Below are 24,704 nucleotides of genomic sequence, written 5' to 3' on the forward strand. Positions count from 1 at the left end.
GTGGCTGCTATGTTCCCTATACACTGAGAAAAACAAAGGACAAAGATAGGTTTGGGTCCTGCCCTCATGGAGGAAAATGGAAGAATCAAGGTGGATGACAGTGATTTTTATGAGGCTCAAACTGGACATATATATAAAAATTGTGCAGCACTCTATTCTACATTTTGTGTGTATGCCTTTTTTCCCTCTGGATTGTAAGTGAAGGAACCATGTGCCATTCATCTCAGCAGAGTGTCTTCTGCCTAGTCCATAATTAATAAATTTTCATTGAATTAAAAGTATGAGATGGAATGAATGCAGAAGTGAAAAAAACGACCAGCTATAATAAATAAAATCCCTAGAGAAACACATATGCAAACTTTCTACTTCAGATATTTAAAAGTAAATTTTAAGTTATTAATAATCCCTTCCACTGTATTTTTAAGCATCCATAAATGGAATAAAGCAAGGGTTTAATGGCACAATGTTTCACAAGGAAGAATCCAGGACAGTGAGCCAAAATATGCTTTGAATCACCACCTGGTTTGGGAGAGAGTGAAATACTCCCTCTCAATAGGTAAACACTTCCCAAATTGGGTTACTTTTTTAATGGACCCTCTTCCCAATGATGTGTCCTGGATTTATTCCTAAAAGGGATCATCAGCTAGCTGAGAGCAAGGCCATGACCTTTGTAGACTCCCAATAAATAGCCTCCTAGAAACATGGCTTCCCAGACAATGGAAAGAAGCTACTTTGTTCATGATCACAACAGGGTAGGACTGTTATTTGCCCAAGCACAAGGCTCAACCCTGACTCCAGGGAAGAATATTTAGTAAGATAAAATAATTATCTGACAGGATATATTATTGTGTTTTTAAATATGAGACATCAGTATGGACAAAGAGTTGAAATAATGCCAAGAGAAAAAATAACATAGATGTGTTCCATTTCCTATCACTGCAGACTTGTAAACTGTTCTGTAACCAGCTTATTGCTTTCTGACTGTTACAAAAATAGCACGTTCAGTGTGTTCTCCCTCCTAAGGATACTGGAGAAGCTCAGTGAGAGTGAAGGGAATAAAATGAGTGATGAAATGTTTACCGTGCAGATTTCAGCTCAACAAATAATATGATATTTCTTCTCTTGACTAATTCACATTTTACGTGAGCTATTTTTAAACGTGTGCCTCCTCCTTTATTGACTGTGTTCATGGGAGCCTGCCACACACAGAAAACATTTGTATTGATATTTCTAAAATGAACTTGCTCATTCATTTGATAAGAGTATTTCTGATTTATTCAGATCTGCTCTCTTGATATGTAGTAACACTACTTTGATTAGATATTAGTTGACTACTCTTTCATCAACTACACTGGGGAACTTTACTTATGGTTGCTTATTAAAGAGAGAGCAGTGCTTGTCTGTGCTTCCTCCAAAGAAAGAATAGCTGAAGCAAGACTTGTTTTTAAAAATATGCATAGTAAAATGTGTCAGACATAGAAAGACAAATGCTGTACGATCTCACATGCGGAATCTGAAGAAAACAAACAAACTCATAGGTACAGAGAACAGATTAGTGGTGGCCAGAGACAGAGGCTGTGGAAGAACAGTGGGAAAAAAATGGGTAAAGGTTGTCAAAGGTACAAATTTTCACATATAAGATAAATAAGTCCTGGGGATGTAATGTAAAGCATGGTGACTGACAGTTAACAATACTGTATAGTATATTTAAAAGTTGCTAATAGTGTAGATCTTAAAAGTTCTCATCACAAGACAAAATAATGTCTAACTATGTGTAGTGATAAACGTTAACTAAATTTATTGTGGTAATCATTTTGCAATATATACATATCAAATCATGTACATGTAAAAGTAATATAATATGTCAATTATATATCAATTAAAATGAAACTAAAGACCTCATCTACACTGCTGGAATAATAATTATACATAATGAATGTAGGCATGAATATTTACTACCAAATCCATGTCTAAGCCATATTCTAAAAAATTCAAGAGCCCAAGTTTTGTATAGTCTTTTATTTAAAGTTGAATAAATCAGAGCCTTGTTATTACAAATTAGCTCTATTTCCTTCATCTGAGCTTCAGAGTCTTCAAATTAGCTAATATTCATTTGTTAAGCTTTCATTTCTTTGGGGAAATTTCTAAAAGCAAATTGTTAGAAAAGGCAGGGTTGTGAATCAGAAATTAATCATGAGCAGGTAGAAATCTAAGGCCATATTTTACAATGATAATTGGATCAATTAAGAATAGAAATCTGCCAAACCAGTTGTTTATTGTCATATACATAGATTAACCCCCATAGTGACATTTTCCCTCTTTTTAACCACTTACTTATTCTTTATATGAGTAGAACCCAAATCTCTTTACTATGAAAGTGAAATAAAACAAAACAAAACTACATACATGTTTAGATTTTGACTAGATGTTGAACTTCCCCACTGTGGTACAGTCTTGTCTGGCCAGCATCAGTAATGCCCTATGTCATTTCTGGTAACCAGTTTTCCTTTGGAGAATCAGTGTTCTACACTCTCAGTCTATGTGGTCATTATGAGACTGACCTTGTCCTCTAGCTTCATTGGCCAATCAGAGTAACTATGATTTGTCCAGAATTGGCACAGGATACAACGTGGACTCAAAAGTCTTGCCCTAAACTTTCACTGATTGAAAAAGGCATCTCTTTCTCCTGATGTTGCTAAACTTCTTAAAAATAAGTGGATTTTCTGAGGCCATTGCTTGGAGAGAGCCAGTCTGAGAAAAAAAAAAACAGTGCAAAAGAACACAGAACTCAAATATGGAGAAAAAGACATTTTTCCTGAAGTCATTGCTGAGTTCCTAGATCTACCCGTGACCAGGGCTGCAGAAAACCATGATTTTAAAAATCACAGATAAAAATAAGTGAAAAGATATTCCATGACCATGTACTGAAAAATTCATCTGATTTGAAGATTCAAGTGATTTAAATCTTTCCACACAAAAGCCTTCACATAAATGTTTATAACAGTGCTGTTTATGATTGCCTAAAGATAGGTGCAACTTCCAGTAGGTAAATGGATAAACAAATTGGTACATCCATACAATGGACTATTCATTGGTAAAAGAAATGAGCTGTCAAGTCATGAAAAGACATGGATGCATTGGAATGCATATTGCTAAGTGAAAGTGCTGTATTTACAACTTGTGGAATAGCATACAGCAATTAGAATAATGAGACAGAGCTACACATAACAATATGAATGAATTTCATGAATATAATGTTAAAGAAGCCAAATATAAAAGAGATTTAGATGATTCCACTGCTATATAAAGTACAAAAGTAGGCAAAACTGTGTGTTGTTGGAGGTCCGGATTCTGGTTACTTTTGGAGTATGGTGGGGTGAATAGTTACTAGAAATGGGCAGGGGGTAGCTTCTGAGGCTCTTGGTCTGGTGCTGGTTACATATGTGTTCAGTTTGCAAAACCCCATCAATCGGTACACTTATGTGCACTTTTCTGTTTATATATTACACTACCAAAAAAAGTTAAAAGCATACAGGACACCATGATACCATGTAAAGGTCATTGCATTTATGGAAGCTATCAGTAACTAGCTATAAGAGCCTGAGCTACTTGACTTCTGAAATGGAGTTTACCCATTTACAGTATATCACAATGTTATTGTGGGGATTAAATCAAACTAAAGTATATGAAAACATCACACACAAAAAACACAACCAGTATTAACCATGCCTACCTATGTAATAAGTTTCAGACTGCTGAATTGTTAGTGTCAGTGATGTGGTGAAATGCGTGGTGTATTACTCACTTTCAATTACTTTCCATATTCTTCATCCAGAGAATGATTATTTCAGGCTCAATCATCAAGGCAGTTCTGTTTTTATGAGCTTGTGCCACATGGCATGTCTGCCAAGTGGACATAAAATAAGATAACATAAAATTTGCTTTCTCATGGTGTCAAAGGATGCCAATCTGTTTTGGGCAGTGTGTCATGCTGAGAGGATTATTATCACTTTCAACATGGCTGTGTTAAAATTGCACCTGGAAAACTATTTTTAAATTTTTTTTGGTAACTCAGCAGCCTCCAGCAGTAGACCAAGTGGTAAGAAGCCTAGGAACTATGAAGTTCCATACCTGTAAGAAAAAGAAAAAAGAAAGATGATGGGTTATAGTTTTGCTTTGTCAGTGAGAATGAACATAATAGCTCATAAATATGGGAAATGTATACATTCTAAAATAAGATAAAGGTAAATGATTACAGTTAAGTGTAAGAAGGTGTATCTATGAGAAGTAGGATGTAATTTTTTTAAAGAGCAATTTGGGTTAAACATCAGAAAGAAAAGTCTCCTCAGAGTAACAGTTAAATTATGAAATACTTAGTTAAGAAAGGCAACGTGAGCCCCATTTCCCAAGACACTGCATGCAGAAGCAGGCTAAGCAACCATGGAAGTTACAAGGGGTAATACTTTGCTGAAGAGATGTTAGTTTGGTTTAGCATCTAAAATACTAAAATTGGTCTCATTTTAAAATATTCTAAGAAATGCCTAATTTTCAGTATATATATTTTTTGCCTTTAGATAAGAAAGCCAAAAGTTCTATATTATAGAATATGTTAATGTGTCTCTGCTATGTCATTAAACCAATGATATTTTTAAAGTTTTGATTTAAAAAAATACACGTTTTTAAGTTCTATTCTTAGCTCAAAAACCAGTACTTTGTAGGCAGGCAGTATATGTTTTTTGGATAAATGATGAAAAGACTGAACATAGAGGAAAATACGTAAACCTAAATTAGGCTCAATATTTGAATAAAAAATGGGCAAATTATTAGGCCATGCAAATCCAATTTTCAGCACCATATTGAATCCTAGATTCTGTTAGGGTATTTAAGTGCCATGGAATAAGTTCAATCCTTATGTATTTGGAAATAAGTTATTTAGTCTTACTTGTTCCTTTAAATCCCTTTGAAAGTCAAAGAGTAGTGTAGTATCAAATTTCCTATGTAGAAATAAAAGTACAATAAGAATTTCTGATTCTACCAAGCTCTACTTACCAAATCTTTTTGTAAATACCATTGACAATATAGAAGAATAAACAAAACCATACTTGGTGAAATGGACAAGTTACTGTTTTGCTGGGATAGCTCATGGGGGAAACCTGTTTTGTCAGGTTTTTCTCAATCCCCTTCTGTAAGTGAATGTCATACTTATAATTCAAAGTATGATGGTAAAAATCTAAGACTAATTAATATCTTATGGGATAATTAACATTCTCATGAAAGAAGCATTTGTTCACTCTTTTGCTGTCTTATGTTTTATAAGTTGTTCATTCATGAAATAGGATAAACATTCTACTCAAAGTTTATACATAAAAAAAATTACATTGTGTTTTAATTCAAATACTTTGACTTAAATCATCACTTCCAGAGATTCTAATAAAAGTCATATGATGGAGGGGCAGGGAGACATTTTTGTTTTGCCCAAGAATTGTTATATAAGAGTTCAAGAGATCATACACAATCCAAAGAGTTGAAAAATTACTTTGTCCTTAATTCATCATGGTCCACCCTGATAAAGTCATTGTCCAAATCAAGAATTCTCAACCAAGGGTTCTGTAAAAGTTAAGTCCAAAGCCTTAAATATTTCATTGTGTACAGTGAATTAACTTTTCTCCCTTGCTCCTGGAATGATACTACCCATACATCATCCCTAGAAGAATTGACAAAATATTTATTTACTGTTAAGCTTAGTTTTCTTGTAGAATCTTGACTGGGAAATGGTGGTCTAAATCCACATGGTCCTCCACTGTTTCTAATCCTGGCAAATCCAGTCTTCTCCAACCTATCTTCACCCTTTCCAAAAGCCCTCCAATTCTTCCCCCTCCCCAAAACAAAACCTTCTGGCTCTCTATTGAGCAAAGGTAGTCTCAGGATCAATTTGCTCTTTTGAAAGAGGAAAGAGAAATTATCTCTTCTTCTTTCTTGAAGATAACTAAGAAGCAATAGGGCAAGATAGCTTCTCAGTCTTTTTAGACATGAACATCTGAACTGGCTCCATGCTCTTCACTGTTCTTTCCTGAGGTACAGTATTTCCTGAGCTTCAAGACCATCTTCAAGTCAGGCACATAGAGAAAATTATGGGAGATGTATGGCCCATTGGAGAAAAATGGAGGGAATTTGTGGACATCTATATGGGATTTGATCTAAAAAATCATTACATTTCCTTTATACAACATAATTATGATTAAAACCATTTAAAATATTAGAGAAAATTTACATTTTGAATTTTTATAAAATTTTTAGATATAATCTAAAAATTGTTTAGGAAAAATAAAATTATATCAAGCTTTTTTTCTATGAAGTGGATACATAATTCCTGATCAAAACTTTGCTAAAATTCAAATTCTTGATAAGAAGCTGTATTGGATCAGTAGTTGGTAATTTATTTTTTTGTGTGTGCTTCTAATGCATTTTTATTGAAGTATAGTCAGTTTACAATGTGTCAATTTCTGGTGTACAGTATAAGTTTCAGTTATACATATGCATACATATATTCATTTTCATATTATTTTTTGTTATAGGTTACTACAAGATATTGAATATAGTTCCCTCTGCTATACAGAAGACATTCGTTTTTTATCTATTTTATATATAGTAGTTAATATTTGCAAATCTTGAACTCTTGATTTATCCCTTCCCACCCCTTTCCCCCAGTAACCATGTTTGTTTACTATGTCTGTGAATCTGTTTCTGTTTTATAAGTTCATTAGCATCTTCTTTTTTCTTTTTTTTTTAGATTACATATATGAGTGATGTATGGTATTTTTCCTTTTGATTGAAGTATAGTTGACTTACAATATTATGTTAGTTTCAGATGGTTTGATATTTTACAGATTATATGCTGTATAAGCTTACTATAAAATATTGGCTATATTACATGTGCTATCTATTACATCCTTGTATCATATATTGAAAAAATATATGTACTCCAATGTTCATTGCAGCATTATTTACAATAGCCAAGGTATGGAAGCAACCTAAGTGTTCATCAATAAATGAATGGATAACGAAAATGTGAGATATACATATATGTATGTGTGTATATATAATAATATATAATAATATATATACACACGTACATACACAAACACATAATGGAATATTAGCCACAAAATATAATGAAATTTTGCCACTTACAACAACATGGATGGACCTGGAGGATATTATGCTGAGTGAAATAAGTCAGGCAGAGAAGACAAATACTGTATATTTTCACTTACATGTTAAATCCAAAAAATAAAACAAATGAATGAATATAACAAAACAGAAACAAACTCACAGATATAGAGAACATACTAGTAGTTGCCAGAGTGGAGAGGGACAACAGGAAGGGAAAAATAGGGGAAGGGAATTAAGAGGTACAAACTACTAGATATAAAATAAAATAGATAATAATTGTAAATCATTACTATAACTCATCATAAATAACATTTGAAATGTAAAAATTCTAGCAGCAATTTCTTTTCTTTTACAAATGTACTTTTGAGATTTCTTGTAATAATATGAATGCTCTTCAAGTTCAAGTAGATTTTTTAAATCAAGTGTTTCCTAATAACCATCTATAAATATAAAACTGCTTGCAACTGGCTTATAAGATGCTGAAAGGGCACAAGAGTCAGAAAAGGAATTTTCTAATAAACAGGAAGACACTACTACCTAAAGCTGCACCCTTCAGAAGCTTCCACCCAGCCACCATTCCCTTTCCCTGACTCCGTCACCTTGTACTGCTGCATTGATCCTTAGGCACCTGGGGTAAGGGTTCCTCCATGAGCCACTTTATTCATGGAATATGTTAGCACCTGGCTGCTGAAATAAATGTCCAGAAGATAGAGCAACTCCTTGGCAATGCTCAGTATCACACACCATACCAGCAAGTACTAGGGGATACTGAACACTCTGCTGCCTGCAGCAACTGCAGACTCATCCAGCAGTGAGAAATATCCAGCAGTGGGTGTGGGGAAGGTGATGAGGGTAAGAAGGAAGGGCTCCATCCACCCAACACCCCACCCTACCAAGCACTCTAAAGACTGAGACAACAGATAGTCCCAGGCACATGTGTACCACATTTACCATGCTAAAAAGTGGTGAGTTACCAATACCAACCTCTGCCTTATGCAATTTCACAGGAGTCACTCTTCCTAATTGTCTCTTCTTTGATACCTTGGCTTGGTTTCAGTTTCTCAGTCCAGCACAATAAAATAAGATTGCAGTTGAAGGTTATACTTCTTTTTTTTTGTAAATTCAGATATCTCCCTTGCATGATATTGTGGAAATGTACTTCGCAGCACCTAACACTAGATCTCTAGTCCATGCTTTCATTTATTATTACAATAGACTCCTGTTGCTTCCATCCTGGCCCCACCCTTCAGGGTATTAGAAACTTGATTTTATTAAATTGATTTTATTTGATACAAATGAATCATGTCACTTCTTTTCTCAAAACCCTCAATCTATCCGCTTAGAATTAAATACAAAATATTACCAGGGTCAAGTAGGCGGAAATAATCTAGTCCCTGGCTACCTCTTCAAATTCATTCCAACTACTATCCCCCTAACGTATGAGGTTTTAGCTGTTCTAAAAACACTCAGTGCTCCTTTCTGCCCTTTGTCTGCTATTCTTTTTCTCCAGTTCCTCTTTGAGTTCACACGCTCACCTTATTCAGGTCTCTCTGATCACGTGTCACATACTGGACACTATCTAAACTACCCATCTATCACAAGATTCCCATACCTTGACTTAATTTGCTTCACTATCTGAAATTATGTCATATAACTATTTGTTGACTTATTTGTTGTGTGAATCCCCCACAGAATGTAAACTGTTTTAAGGCAGATATTCTGTCTTATTTATGGAGTACCCTCAGTTGCTAAAATAGTGTCTGGTAAATAGTAAGCACTCCATAAATATTAGCTATTATTCATCTTCAACATTACCGCATGAATTGGTATTATCCTGTTCTTTGGCTCAGAAAATGTTCTCAGAGTCTGAGCCCATACAGAGAACCCCAAGTCAAGATCTGGTATGTGTGTGAGGGTAAACTAATCAGAATGATTCCTAATAAAATTGATGTAATCAAACTTTTAAAATATTGTATAATATGTCTCTTCCTAACTCAAGCCACTGAAAATAAAGTTTGAACTACTTCTTTAAATCTTCTGCTATTACAAACAATGCCAATGTGATTTAAGGTTTTTAGTTACTATTGGCTATGTACAGAGTTCCGAACTAAACCATTCATTCCTAAGTTATCAAGGAAATGTCAAAGCTTCTTTTAGTTCTCAAGATTTTTCTAATTGAAGATACAGGAAGTGAAATAAAATAATAATTTTACTGGTGTCTAAATGGCCTGAAAAATGAAAAAACTTTTGATGCTTCCTATTTATTCCCAACAATGGATATACTTGCAGAAAGAATATAGTGTTGGCTGAGTAGGAAGGGTTTCCTCTGAACTCTCAGAAACTTAATGCTTATTCAATAGCTGTGGCATGTGATCTGCTACAGTTATGGCCTGTCACTGGAGGAATAAACCCTTTCATACTATTGAATTTTCCATATTCCCTCATCATTCCTTAAAGGTAGAGAAATGTATTTGTTAAAGCTTAAAGATTTCTGATAATAAAATCTTTTTAAAACTTGTGATTTATTCCCCTGGCTTCTTAAGCTGGGAATATTTAGCATAACATACCTTTAATTTCCAAACATTATCATTGTTGACTTAAATTTCTAAGTTAAATTTTCATATAATGATGTTCTCTGAACATATTGAAATTCACATGTTAAGTGACCACAGACTGCTGTGCATTTTAGTTCCTTTTTCTTATCATATGACTTTTTCTAATTAAACATTAATACAGGTTTTTTGTTCCCAAATTGAAAAGTACAGAAAACATAAAGGAGAAAATAATAAACATCTAAAACATTAGGGTACTAATAAAATTTGTAATTCTTTACAGTGTTCTTTATATTCATACTTTTAAAGAAAATCAGGATTTTTTTTTACTGATACAATTTTTAAAGTATAGTTTCAAATGGTATTTATAGCTAGATACTATATGATTTTAAAATATGATTTTAATCACAATAAATTATTCTATTTTATAACTTTATAATTATTTTATTATTAGCCTTTAATTGGAAAATTAAGCTGATTTTAAGTTTTTCTATAAAATAATACTATTGTTAACCCTTTTATATGTAAATCCTTTTGCTCATTCACAAGTATTTCATTAAAATAAAAATGGAAAGGTTAAATTACTCAAAGTGTATAAGCATTTTTAATACTTTTGATATATATTCCTAAATATTTTTAAAATATCATACTCATTTATGAGAATAACTATTTAAATTTACCACAATAACATTAATTATAATTTAAAAATAATTTTTTGCCAGTCCAATAGGAGAATGAATGACCAGTTACATATTTAATTTACTACTGCATATGAACATTTTTTAACATGTTAACTAGCTATTTTTAATCTTTTGTTTGGGTATTTAATATTTTAGGTATTGAGTATTTAATATTTCATTTACCTGATCACACACTATTTCAATCATGTTGTTTTCTTTTTGGTTTGAAATAGCTATTTATATGTGAACTAAAACTTTATCATAAATGTTTTACTTTTTTTTCAAGTAATTATTTTAATTTTATATTAAATTAATCAGTGAAGGAAGCAAGGAGAGGGTGTCAGCATGCTGATGTGATTTGTTTTGTAATTAAATGTAAATAGTTGAAGAAGTTGAAATGGATAGTTTGGAAAAGTAATATCTTATCTCTCAATTTTCATCAATTCTTTTTTCTTCTAATTTTTCTCATATTTGTTAAGCAGGTATTTATTAAGTATTTGTTCAGTTAGTTTAAAAGTTAATGTCAGCTCAACATACGGGAAACAAGCATTGACATAGTGAAATATACACCCCAATCTCTAGAATACGTTGAGATGAGGCCCTGGCAGATACTCTAGTTATAAGATAGCTGAACTGGACAGGATTCTCTTAAAACCAAAATTCTGATTATAACTACAAATTCTTCATTTGAAGGAAATAAAAAGTTGATAACTATTAAATCTTATGCCTGCCCAGGGACTACTTAGATAAGTATAAATTTTGAGGGAAATACGAAAAGCTAAAAGGTGGGGCATGTGCATGATTAAAAACCTTTGAGTGACAAGAATCTAGAAATATAGAGGCAGAAAAGCAAGAGGCACAAATGAGCAGAGGCTCGTAAAAAATGCCAAAGGCAATAAAAATGACATTGTTAGAAATGTTCAGAACAAGAAGAATGAGGCCAGGATAGGCTCACTGCTTGAGGGAATATGACATAATTCTGAAAAGAATAGCTAATGCATGGGATGAGATCTCAACAGGAAAGAATGAAGGGCCAAAGCTAACAAGATGAAATTAGATAGTGATAAATAAATCGACCTGCCTTTAGGTTAAAAAAAAATCAACTGTACAAGTACACGATTGGGGAAATAGGATAGTCCACAGGAAAAATACTCTGGGTTTTTCACTGATTGAAAACTCAGTATGAATCAGTGGTTCAGAATGTGGCCAAAAATGGCCATAATCAACATAGGCCACATTTACAAAAATATAGAATTACAGAGATAATTATCCTTCTTACTAGGTCCTTATCAGAACACACTTGTTATACTTCATGCAGTTGTGTTTTTACTTTAGAGAAACAGGGACAAATTAAGACTCACTGGTGTCAATGTTTTGGACCATTTGATACGATCTTTAATGGACTTAGAAATTTATCCTGTAAATGTTGAACTCGACACAAGGCATGAAAATTATAAACTGTACAACTGTGATAACAAAAATATTTTTTACTTGCTTTCTGTTGTTCCAGAGGATAGAACTGAGTGTAATGGATGGAATTTACAAAAAATGTAGATGTTGGTCTAATACTCACTTTAAAAATATTCACTATATTCCTAGCCACTAGAAGAGTTGAATAAGAGATCAAGAATGTAATAGAAGGGATTTAAATATAGGATGAAATCTAACAAAAGAGCTTTTATGGCCCAGTAAACACTACCATTCTATGTTAACCTACTTTTCAAATCTGTTAATGTAACCTAATAGCATCTTATGAATTTATTTGTCTCTGAAATAATTATGTGAATGGTTGCTCAGGTAATAAATGTATAACAAAATGATTATTAAATACCTTAGCACTCATTTTTAAAGTATTCAAGCGAACATCAGAAATAATAATTGGTATGAAAACTCTATGGCAGCAAAAAATTTGGGCAGAACTCTGCATTTAACTGAACCTCAATAGCCAAACAGCTGGTTCTTTTTAAGGTAGAAAGCAAGTCTCAGCAGATATTATTATCTCTGGGTTATAGTTTAGGAAAATTGGTTGATAGTTTTATTTTTTCTATGTATTTGCTGATTTTTTTCTCTACTTGTTCTATCGATTGGGTATTATAAGTCTCCATATATGGTGAAATTTTCCATTTCTCTTCTAAAGTCTATCAATTTTGCCTCATATTTTGACATTCTGTTACTGAAATTTTTATTTATGATGGTTGTGTCTTTGTATTAATTAATCTACTGCTTTGCAAACAAAAAAAAAATAAAAGTATGCCAAAACTTAATGGCTTGAAACAACATTTATTATCTCACAATTTCTGGAAATTGGGAATGTGAGTACATCTTAGGTGGGTCTTCTCATGCAGTCAAGGTGTGGCCTAGGTACGCAGTCATCTCAAGGCTTATGTGGTCAAGGATCTGAGGGTGTTGATTCTTCATTGACTATTGCTCTGAGGCTTCCCTCAATTCCTTGTCTTATAGACCTCCCAACATATCAATATACTTTCTTAAAAACACATGATCAGAGAAGGCAATAAATATGACCATAAGATGGTAGTCAGAGCCTTTCATAACCTACTCACAGAAGTGACATCACTTTTACCAAATTCTATTAGTTAAAATTCACTAAATCTAGTCCACATTCAAGGAGAGGGTATTATACAAGGATTTGTGTACCAGTAGGCAGAAATCATTGTGAGACATTGTCAGAAGCTAACTACTGCCATATATTTGTTGACTTAATGCTTTTATCCTTTTATTATGTCCATTCCTATCTCTGATAATAATTTTGTTTTGGAGTATATTTTAGCTTTTAATAATATAACCACTGTTTTCATGGAATATCTTTTTCCTTCCATTCACCTTCCATATATCATATATCTGAATTCTTTTTCCCTCTACATGTGTATCTTGTATACAACATATGGCTGAGTCTTTTGTTTTTCTTCTATTCTTTTGGACAATCTCTGCCTTTTAGTTGTAATTTTTATTTCATTAATGTTTAGTACATTTAATTATTAATATCATCAGATAGTGGTGTGCCATTTTATTTTTTGATTTCTACTTGTATTTTTTCCTTGTCTTTCTCCTTTCCTGCCTTATATTAGGATTTTAAAATATTTTTTAGAATTCCATTTGTTTCCTGTTTGACTTCTTCGTTATGTATCTGTGCTTAATTTTATACTTTGCATTTTCTTTTGGTTAATTAGGAATTATAATACATTCTTAACTTTTCATAATGACTATAATACATTATAGTCAATTATATAGTACTTCCTTTAAATATGAAAATCTTGTAAACATGTAGAATCATATTTCCCATCCTTTTCATTATAATTTGTTATATGTAATAAATATACATTATAAACCCCACAAGATAGTGTTGTGATTTTGCTTTAAGCAGTTATATGGTTTATTAAGGTATTGAGAGGAAAAAGTAAAAAAATAATAAACCAGATATTGACTATTTATGACGTTCTTTGTTCCTGTCTTAGGATCTGAGGACCATTTTCCTCAGTTTGAAGAGCTTGTGATTTCTTGTAGTTCAGGTCTGAATGACAAGAAGTTTTAGTCATTTATCTGAAAATATTTTTGTTTTGTTTTTATTTTTAAAGGACATTTTAGCTCTGTAGAGAATTCTGGGTTGAATTTTTTTCTTTAAACACTGAAAATAAGTAATTTTTTAAATGTCCACTGTCTTCTGGTTTTCATGGTTTCTGATGAGAAGTCATTGATTCTTATACATATACCATTTTTCTCTTGTTGCTTTTAAGAGATGCTCTTTATCTTTGGATTTCAACAATTTGACTTTGCTTTGTTGTACTTTTTTGTTAACTTCTTTATGTTTTCTCTGCCTGGTGTTATTTAGCATCTCAAATATGTGAATTTCTCTTTTTCAGAAATTTTTTAAATTTTACTCATTTTATTCTCAAATATTTTCTGTACAATTCTCTTTCCCCTTCTATTCCAGTAATACCCATATTTGGCCATTTGATATCTTTTAACAGGTTCCTGTACCCCCATTCATTTTAAAATATTTATATTGTTTATTATAATTATTAATTTTATTTATATACCCAAATTAACTTCTCTCTGTCATTTAGCTAAGTACTTCCATTTTTTATTTCAAAAATTGCATTTTTCACTTCTGGAATTTTCATTTTTTAATTGATTTTATCTTTGCTAAAGTTTCCTGTTCCTCTACTGAAATATTAATTGGTTGAAAAAAAAAGTTATCTTTTAGATCAGTTGTAAGTACTATCTGAAAATCTTCATCTGTTAGTTCCAACATCTGGCTTACTTTCTAGTCAGATTTGGTTGAGTTTTTCTCTCTTGAGAATTTAAAAAAAAATTTGACTTGTCATATGTTGGATAATTATTATATCTAGGATATTAAGACTATTAATTTGTAAAGATTCTGGATTCTGTTATTTTTCTTCAGTAAGCATTATTTCCTTCATTTTAGCTGTTAATTTTATTGGCTATGCTGGAACTGCAAACTCTTTCTTTCATGACAACTCTGGTTTCAGTGCATATATTTTAACCTGTTTGAGACTAAAACTGAGGAAAAAACATTATTTACAGCTACCCATATATGTACCATTATGATGCTCAACATTTCTTCGTGTAGACCCAAGTTTCCTTCTGGTATATTTTAATTCTGTTTGAAGAGTATTTCTTTGACTATTTCTTACAGTGAAGATCTCATGTCTGTACTAAGTAAACTGTCTCAACTTTTGTTGGTCTGACAAATCTGTTTCCCTTTCATTTTTTAAGGTGTTTTCGCTGGGAATATAATTCTAGATTAATAGGCTTTTCTGTTTGTTTTTAAGTTTCAATACTTAAAATTGTCGTTCACTTGTCCTCTGTATTAAATAACTTAAGACGAAAAATTTGAAATTCTTTCCTCTTTTCCTCTCTATATAATGTATCCTTTTCCCTCTGGCTGCTTTCAACTTTTTAGCCTTATCATTTGTTTCCAACAATTTGATTGTAGTATGCCTTGTCGTGTTTATTCTACTTGCAGTTTATTGAGCCTCTTGAATATGTGGATTTGTAGTTTTCACCAAATTTGGAAAATAATTGACCATTTTTACTTAAAATATTTTTACCTACCTATTCTTCTAGTACTTTTATTATGTCCATAATATCACTTCTTGAATTGTTCTACAGGTCACCGAGTCTCTTAATTTTTTTCAGTCTTTTTTTCCTCTGTGATTTATTTTGTACTGTGATTTTTCTTTGTGTAATTTTATTTATTAATTTATTAATAAGCAAAAGATATTTCAGACATAAATGGAAAATTGTGATAAACACAGTTCTGATTTTTTCTTCTTTGGTGTCTAATCTGCTAATAATCTCAGATTACTATTTTTCACTTCATACATATAATTTTTCACCTATGAAATGATAGTTTGTTCTTCATTAAAAATTCATATCTTTATTACATTAATGTATTTTTTTCTTCATCTTTGAACATATTTCTAATATTTATTATAGAGGTCTTCAAGTGTTAGCTAATTCCATAATCTCTAATATCCTGGTTATGGATCACGTTTTCCTGGTTCTTCACATTTCAGGTATTAATTAGATAGTGTGGATTGTGAGCTTTGCATTGTTTAGTGATGGTTTTTGTCATCTTCTTTAAGATGTATTAGACTTTGTTGAGTTACTTATCAAACAGATTGATACTTTAGGAGCCTGTTTTAAAGCATTTTTAGGTCAGATATAGGAGTTACCTTTACTCCATGAGTACTTTAGCCCCACTACTTATGCAAACTCCACCTGTGATCTCTACTGAAGGCTGAGTGTTCAACAAGAACTGTTGTTGGCTATTATGAACCTGAAAAGTTTCCCAGACATCTTGTAAGCTTCAAATTTTAGTTCTCTGGTCATTCCATTTCTAGCCTTGTGGAGTTACACTCCATGATTGTGTGACTTAGATTTGATAACAGACTCAAGGGAGTCCTATGGAGATTTATGGATCTTTTCAACATTAAACACCCTCCTCCCTAGTACTCTACCCTGAAAATATTGACTACTCTAGCCTCTAAGAACTCTGCTGTTTGTATCTTGAATTCTGTAAGACGACCATGCTCTGCATGGTACCTCTCTTCTTGTAACATAGTTTGTTAGTTGCTTATAGTCAAAAGACCAAGACGGAAAACCTTGCTTGTTTCTATTCTCCCAGGGATTACGCTTCCACACTGTCATACACTATCTGAATGCTGTTTATTTGAATATCTTGTATATAGTAGGAGAGTAAATCCAGTCCTAATTACTCCATAATGGCTAGGTGGAGATGCTCACACCCTTTTTTAAAAATTAGAAATCAGTATAAAATACATCATTTGGAATTTTTACATGTTTAAAAGTTATTAATAAGCAAAAGATGTTTCAAACATAAATGGAAAATTGTGATAAATACAGTGCTAAGTACTATACTTCCTCAAATTAATAAACACTAATGTTGCTATTAAATAATGACTTCTAAGCTATATTATCACTAGAAGGGATAAGGAAAAAAGGGAAAAGATAAACTTGGGTTTAATTATCTCTTCTTATTCAGCTTTAAATAGGAAAAAAGTCTTTAGAAAGTTGTTTCCTTTTTTTTTTCTTTTTTAGCAGAAAATCCTAGATAAATCTTAGGTAAATTATTTCTAACCACACTGACAAGATTACTAAAATATTTAGTAGATTTGTGGTACTTAAAAACTTCTAAATGGTTTGTAGTGATTTTTCTTTTCCTTAATCTTCTATACTGCACTGGTCATTCAGTCCAGCGCCTAAGGTCACTGTATAAATGTAGCTTCTAATAGCCTAAACAAACACTTTAAATCAAATCTCAAAATTAATCTGTTTTAAATTTTGACCTTTTCATTTACTGACCTTATATTAGTAACTATATTTATTATTTTATCAATTTACTTGATTATATTGTGTTGTGGTATTTGTTTATCAACTCCTGCATTTTTCTTTATCCATGTATTAAAATTTCTATGTATGGCACAGGAAATGTAGTCAATAATATTGTAATAAGTTTATATGGTGACATGATTAATAGACTTATTGTGGTGATCAGTTCATAATGTATATAAATGTTGAATCACTTTGTTGTATACCTGAAACAAATATAATATTATACATTAACTATACTTCAAGAAAAAAATTCTGTTTAGATAAATGGGTGCATGAAGATCTCAGATACTTTTAGATACTTATTGGCAGGACTTAGGTCTTTAAAGAAAGCAATTATGAAAGATTTTTTCTGATTAGCAAGTAAGTAAGAATTATTTTGAGATTATCTATACATTCATATTCACTGTGTCCTATATAAGCCAGCAGGTGGCAAACTTGAGATTTTTTTTTTTATATTGTTGCTCCTATTAAAGAAGTACAAGTATTGAACCCTATATCAGTGGATCTCATGAATAGCTTTTCTGGTGTACTATGGCATAAGAAAAATTAAACTCTCTCATTGTAGAACCACTGATGTTTGGATAGCAATGTACATTGTATATTTTTCTCTTGATTTATTATTTTATCCTATAGTTCTTTCTCTAATAAATAATTTTGAGAGATAGAGGATGCCAATTTGAACCATTTTTTTGCTATGATTTCCACAATTAAGAGTACAGTTTAGTGGTTCTGAATTTACGTAGGAGTGGGGAGTTTTCATCATTTAAAGGGGCATGCAAAATATACTTCATATTCCAGAACAAATAACGTAAGATTCCTTTGAAAGTTCTAACAACATTGATCATCATGTTTTAAAATACAAAACAGTAATTTTTTTCTGTGGATAATGATTGTTTTTATCTTATTCCTATAAATATTCCTGTTTTAGTGTGACTTATTTGTAGTCATTTATAAATGAGATGGATTTAATTTCTTATATGTACATTTGATTTTCAAAAATGAAGATTGGTTATATTCAGGATATGATTAGGCTTTGAGGTATTTAAGAAAATACATTTTTAGCCATCATATTCAGAGCTGGAAATTCAGTCATAATCAATGATTTACACATTTCTTTCTCTCTGTGAAATTCATTTATTGTTAATACTACCTCTGTGTTCTCTAAAAATTAATTCTCCTTCCTGTAAGTTATTCTCCTTTTCATATGGCTGCATCATCCAAGCTATTTTACAGTTACTATAGCTTTCTCTTTTCAATGGGGCAGAATTTTTTTAAAAGTAAAAAAAAGGAAAGCTTTAGTGGCTAAAGACAAATAAAAAGGCAAAATAGATATTTTATTATTTCTATATGTAAATTGGATCATTTAAATGATTACAAGGTTTAAATAAAATAAACTATCCTTCGTTAAAGCCAAAATCTGTTTGAAAGATTCTAAAGATTAGCTGTTTGGTGGACTGAGTTTTCAAGGAGTGGAAAGTGAATTCACTAAATATTCAAAATAAATATTTGAGCTCTCCAAATATCACAATAACTGAAGATTCTTTAAGACTTACTAAGAATCTAATAATTTATCATTCTTCTTTCCTTGCTTTTATATTTTTAAGGGAAGAAGACTCAATTTTTTTAATGTGGAATATAAATATATCATAAAGGAAGTAAGTTATAGTGTACAACTGAATTTTAAACTATGAAGCAATCCTTGAATCAAATTTAAGGAAACTGAAACTGGCATTTATGATATAGATTTTATATCACTCAACTTCACTGGGGCTTTAAAAAAAAGAAACTTCTAATCAGAGGTAACTGCACTGCTGTAGTCTGCATGGATTCAGAGGTCAAGATGCCCTGGTCTTACATCATATGTTCTAACTTAGTCCTCCTTTCTTCTATTTTTCCTTCAAACTATCCTCAAGTTCTTCAGAAACCAGTTTTTGAGAAAGATGACCCACAGACAGTCTCATCCCCCAACTCCCTGTGTCTTTCTGTTGGAATATGTTGGAATTTTTCATGAAGTAAAATTAGGGACGTGAAAATGGGGTCCAGACTCAGTGATCCGCAGACTTCTAGAGTCACATGTGCATCAAAATATAGTACAAAAATACCTGAGCCACAGTTGGCCCTTGCCTTAATGATTCTGACGAAGGCAGACTGTCATAAACAATTGTGCAATTAGCCAGATTTTTGTTTTTAATAATGCCCTTTCCAATATAGTACTTAAATGTACACATCTCTTGAATTTGAGTGAGAACATGCAGTCCCAGGGGTGTGGTCTAGTGATACTACCCAGAATGTGTGACTACGCTGTTAAGGGAGAGCGAGGGTCTGCTAGCTGGGGAGGACCGTGGCCACTTTCCTACAGAAGTGCGGCCCTAGCCAGTTGCATCTTTCTCACCTTTGGACGCAGAAGTTGACAGGTCGTGACAGTGGGGAGTGAATTGCTTTAACTCCTTAAAGCAGGTTGAGTGTAGCTCTTCTTGAGAGAGGGGTTCCTTGGTAAGGGTCCTTCGGAGACCTAGTGAATTTAGGAGTATGTCCTTTCTTCACCCCCTGTGCTCTCTCTTCTCTGCCTTTCTTTGCCTACTGCGCCCCCAAATCACCTCACGTACACGTAGAAGAAAGTTTTACACAGAATGAGCCCCGTGTTGACGTAGGCATCCCCTCCCCTCCTATCTGGACAGAAGCCCAGAAGCAAGCAAGTGGGGGAGATGCAGGAATAGGGATCGGTTGGATCTCTGTGGTAAGGGTCCCGAGGCGGGGCTGATTAAGGGCCAGCCAAGAGTATTGGCTCTGGACCTACAAATAGATCAAGATTTTCCCTCCTCCATCAATCTCTTAAATCCCAATGAGGTCACTGCAATGAGAGAGAATCAGATCAACAGAGAGGGGGAGGAAGAGGACGACGACGAAGGAGAAGAAACCCAGACGGAAAAAGGCCATCAGACAAGGTCGCTTTTTCTGGCGACACAGCAACTGCGAGGAGCGTGGTGCTGAATATCATCCACCCGCTCAGCCTGGGGACCAAGGGACTCGTAGAAGCACTTTGTGTTACCACGAAAACAAAGGAAAGGAGACGAGAGGGAGGGAGAAGCTCTGAGCCGTTCCGCTTTGGATTTCGGGGAAGCAAAGCTCATCTACTTGGCAAAGGAAAAGGGAGCCTGAAAGGGTCTGGGAGGATAAGGAGGGAGCGGGTTTCCCTGCGGAGACTTGGGACGCGGCAGAACTCTGGACAGCGCCTCCCGAGCGTCGCTCGAGCTCCCTGGTTCCTCCAGGTTTCCAGCTCCTTATTGAAAGCCCTTTCTACCGGTGTACTCTCCTCTCCTGGACTTCGACCACGAACCCAGGAAAATCCTTCTACGATCACTGTCTGAACGTGCCAGGGTGTGGAGCGGCTCCTTGCCTCTGGCTGGGTCAGGGAAGAGGGTCTCCGGTGCTGGAAATCCAGTCCTTGTGGATAATGCTTCGCTGGTGAAGAAAGAAAAGTTTTGGGGTCTGGTAGGGGGCAGAAGGGGTAAGGAAAGTAGTGGAAGAAAGAAGGTGGATGGTTGGTTTCCGTCTCTGATCTGGAAGGAATGATGACCGAGGAAGGATGTGCACCAGCGGCCAGATTATTGGGAGCCTCTTGGTGCTCTCTGTGCTGGAGATAGGGCTGGGGGTGTCCAGCGTGGCCGTGGGGGCAGTGAGCTTCAGCCTGGCCCTCCGAGAGCACAAGCCGCAGCTTGGAGACTCGTCCCCGGTATGGAGCGGGGTGTGTGTACGTTGAGCCATTTCACTCTCTCTTTACCTCTTTACGGTGATGGGCAGTGTGCGTGCGTTAGTCACTCCCTCCTTGGGGAAGAGAATTATAAATAGCCACTGGCTTACATGTAGGTTCATGTTTACAGGCTATGCCTTTTTACGTTGTCCTTTATTTATTTGTGTTTTGTTTTTCCTTACCTTGGCTTAATACCAAATTAAATGGCTTTGTTTAAAGTTGGAAGGGAGGGGCAGTCTCCACCAGCTCAAACTGCAAAAGGCTGCCCAGTGATGCTGATTACGAGGGTCACACATGTCAAGGGCAGACTCACTTAGCCTTCTTTTACAAGGAAAATCAAAATGAAAGTGTTACATCATTTTCTTATACCAGAAACAAGCGAGGATAGAGTTATGCATTTATTTCTGGGCAACAGTGCCCAAGGTATACTACAGGCAACACTGATATGACAAAAGGAGAAATGTGGTATGAGTGTGAAAAGAGCATTTTTTTCCCCAGAAAATGCTGCCCTTCATTTTCCGCTAGCTTTCTGATACTTCATATCTGAAAACTCATTTGTAAGTTCTAGGCAATAAGTTAAACAACAAATGGTATGATATGTAACAACATTCTATTTGAACAGTAACTCAGCTTAAAGAGTACATAATGTTCAGAAAATGTCATAATTTTCTCTAGATCAGAGGGCAGACCTAGCAAGTTTCTTGTTTATTTACTTTGAGTGAATCTCCAGGAAAACCTTAGAGACTCATTCCTTCCACCAAGGATCAATAAAATAACTCAGCACTATTGCTAGTGTAAGCCTAATTGTGAAAATCAGATTTTTCTTCTCTTTTAAGTTGTATAGCTATAATATCCATATTCTTCTGGGTCTCTAGCTTGATTCTACTTTCTAAGCAAATTTAATAGGAAGTTATTCTATCACTGATAGTAAGTGAGTATAATTAATACTCATGGCTTACTTGTGCTTCAGGTCACTGAGGAAAAAGTTATCACTTATGAATTGAAGGATAATTCTGAAATAATTCATTTTTGAGAGAAGTTCTAGCATTTTTAAAACTGGTATAACTGTACTTTAGAAAATTAGTTTCTATATTTTAACTTTTCAAAGTAAGGTGACTGTTTTTAAATTGCAGAAGTTAAAAGAAAAGAGAAAAACGGTGTTTAATTCTAACATTGAATTCTTCTAAGAATCCTTGTTCTGAATTCAATGTTACCACCAACCTCCAAATAATTACCTTTTTCTTTATTATGTAATTTTTAACAATGTATATTTTAAATTTAAGTATGAATGGCCAAAAGGCAAATCTTAAACCTAAATTTTACATCTTATGTGTAGTAGTGATTCTTTTGAGAGTTGTAGTTAGTGTTATTATTATTATTTAAACAGAAATAGTCAGGCTTTAAAACTTCTATCTTCTAACTTCTAAAATGAAATGTAATGCCAATATTTAAAGCAAAGGGAATAAAATGTGATCTTTTAGTGGCTTATGAGGAACAAGCCTCAAATACTCTTCAAATCACTTTCCCTCAAGTCAAATTCAAGAAATTGGGTAACTAAACTTAGGTTGTCTCTAAATAGTATCAAAGAATCCACTTTATCTTCAAGAATAAAAAAGTGGTTACATTTGCTTGGCATCATGTAAGAAAAATAATTGAATAATCTTTTTTCTCTCTTTCCAGACTATTTACTATTATCTAAATGAGTCAACATATATGTATGTACAGAAAATGAAAATTTTGAATCAGCTCAGTGAAAAGTAAATAAAATAGTTTTGCAGTTATTATTATAAATAATTATTTCCATTTTTAACTGGTTCTTTTGAGTAACCAAAATTCACCTAAGATTCCCAAATAATAGTTTCAATTTCTATTGTCTGATTCAGTAAAATAAATCAGTATAATTGAATGAATGGATTTGAAACTAGAGTGCCCAAAGAGTTGGTCACTTTTATAAACTCAATTTAAAAAAATCAAGTTTGTGAAGAAATAAATATCGAAGTTTGATCAATGTTTGTCAAATTATAGCCTTGCTAAATTGAATTTTAAAATAATTTTTTAGAGGTCACTTGTGATACAGTCAGAATTATTTCTCAATTTTGGCAGTGATTAATTCATATAGCCACTATTTATAGAGAGTTACCATATGCAAGACATTTTAGTATTTAACAAGGACTATTAAGATGAATCAATGCCTAGCAGAGGAAACAAGATGGGTACATCACTAACTTTATCAGTGGTGAGAAATTGACTTCAGAGAGTTACAGGAGTACATAAAGGGAAAGAGTTTGGGGTGGTCAATAAAGGATCCATAGGAGAATTGTTATTTTTCTCTTGATCTTTAAATTTTATTGGAACTTGGAATTAATATATCACAGTGTTCATGTATCACAGTATGAAATTCCAAGTCTGCCTGTTTGCAAAACCCAGTTCTGCCATTTACTATCTAGATGGCTAGCCAAAGTGTCCTCAGACTCTGTAAAATTGGGTTGTTAGAAGGCACAAATCAAATTATGCTCTTAGTAAAATACATGGTATGTAGTAAGCACTGAATAAATGCAAACACCTCATACTGGGTGCACGCAAACTGACAGTGAAGGGCGTGAAAAAGGAGAGACTTTCAGGCAGCAAAAAGAAAGACAAGAAAACTGGGACAGAATGGGTTGTGTTTCAGGAAGAGTAAGCTCTTATATTTTTCTGGGTCTTAGTTGTGTGAGGGGGAGATAAGAATGGAAAAGATGGTTGGAACCAGACCATAGGAGGCTGTGTGCCAGTGTAAGGCAATAGATTTATTTCCTCATAGTTTTAATAATAGTAATAATAGTAGTAATAATAATAATAATAATAATAATAATAATAATAATAATAATAATACCACCAATTCTTAATTCCCAAAGAGACTCCAGGGAGATGCAGAGGAAAACTAGATTGAAAACTACTAATCTCTTTGGTATTTTATGAATTAAAAATCTGTTTATTTATAGATACTAGATGAGATTTTATAATACTTAACCTGTCAGGTCAATAGTCTATAATCAGAGTGTATTTTGATTGGTGCCATGAAGTTTTTTTCAACACATAAATACCATTATTGCAATATTTCTGAATTATATTTTAGAAACCAATGAAAATAAAAACTGTACTATGAAGGAATTACTTCTTATGTATGGACTTTGACATCATAAGCTTTTTATCTAGGTCAAATGCACTAAAAAAAATTAGGCAACTATTTTGATTATTTGAACTTAAATTATTATTGGATATTTTTGTATTATTAGGAACATTATTGGACCAATTTTTAAAAGGTGGCTTAAAAGTAAAACAGTACCAAGAAAAAGGGCTTAAAATCCATGAGATGAATGCTTACATGGATTATTTCTGGTCACTATTTCATAATTGGGCAAAAGTTGCTTCCTGGGATTAGCCTAAAAGATGTGGGCAATTAGAAGGAAAAAAATATTTAACTAAGTTCATAGAGAAAGAAAGGTGTAAATGCTTTATAAGATTTTGGCTTCTTCCTGATTCTTTGTTAGAGTTGACACAGTCACCTCATGAAAGCATGAAAGAAGACATTACTTCACTATTAACAATCAATGAACCATTGAGTAAACCACTTTGGAAAAGACGTAGGCAAGTGAAATATAATTGATGTGT

The 24,704-nt window shown here is 33.3% G+C and overlaps 1 protein-coding gene across 6 annotated transcripts in view; it reads left to right on the plus strand.

Annotated features, from left to right (window-relative positions):
* The window catches only part of TMEM196 (transmembrane protein 196), a 185,762-nt gene that overhangs the window by 113,501 nt on the left and 47,557 nt on the right, over nucleotides 1–24,704 (plus strand). Inside the window, exon 1 of one of the 6 annotated variants that reach the window (XM_072964892.1) lies at nucleotides 20,889–21,053. The exons of 4 other annotated variants lie outside the window; for them this stretch is intronic. In XM_072964892.1, coding sequence (XP_072820993.1) covers nucleotides 20,889–21,053 — 165 coding nt within the window. Of the gene's footprint in view, nucleotides 1–20,888; nucleotides 21,054–24,704 lie in introns of those variants that run through there. One more of the 6 variants, XM_006211713.4, reaches the window with a different exon arrangement.

This window comes from Vicugna pacos, chromosome 7, assembly GCF_048564905.1.
Source record: "Vicugna pacos chromosome 7, VicPac4, whole genome shotgun sequence".
Lineage (NCBI taxonomy): Eukaryota > Metazoa > Chordata > Mammalia > Artiodactyla > Camelidae > Vicugna > Vicugna pacos.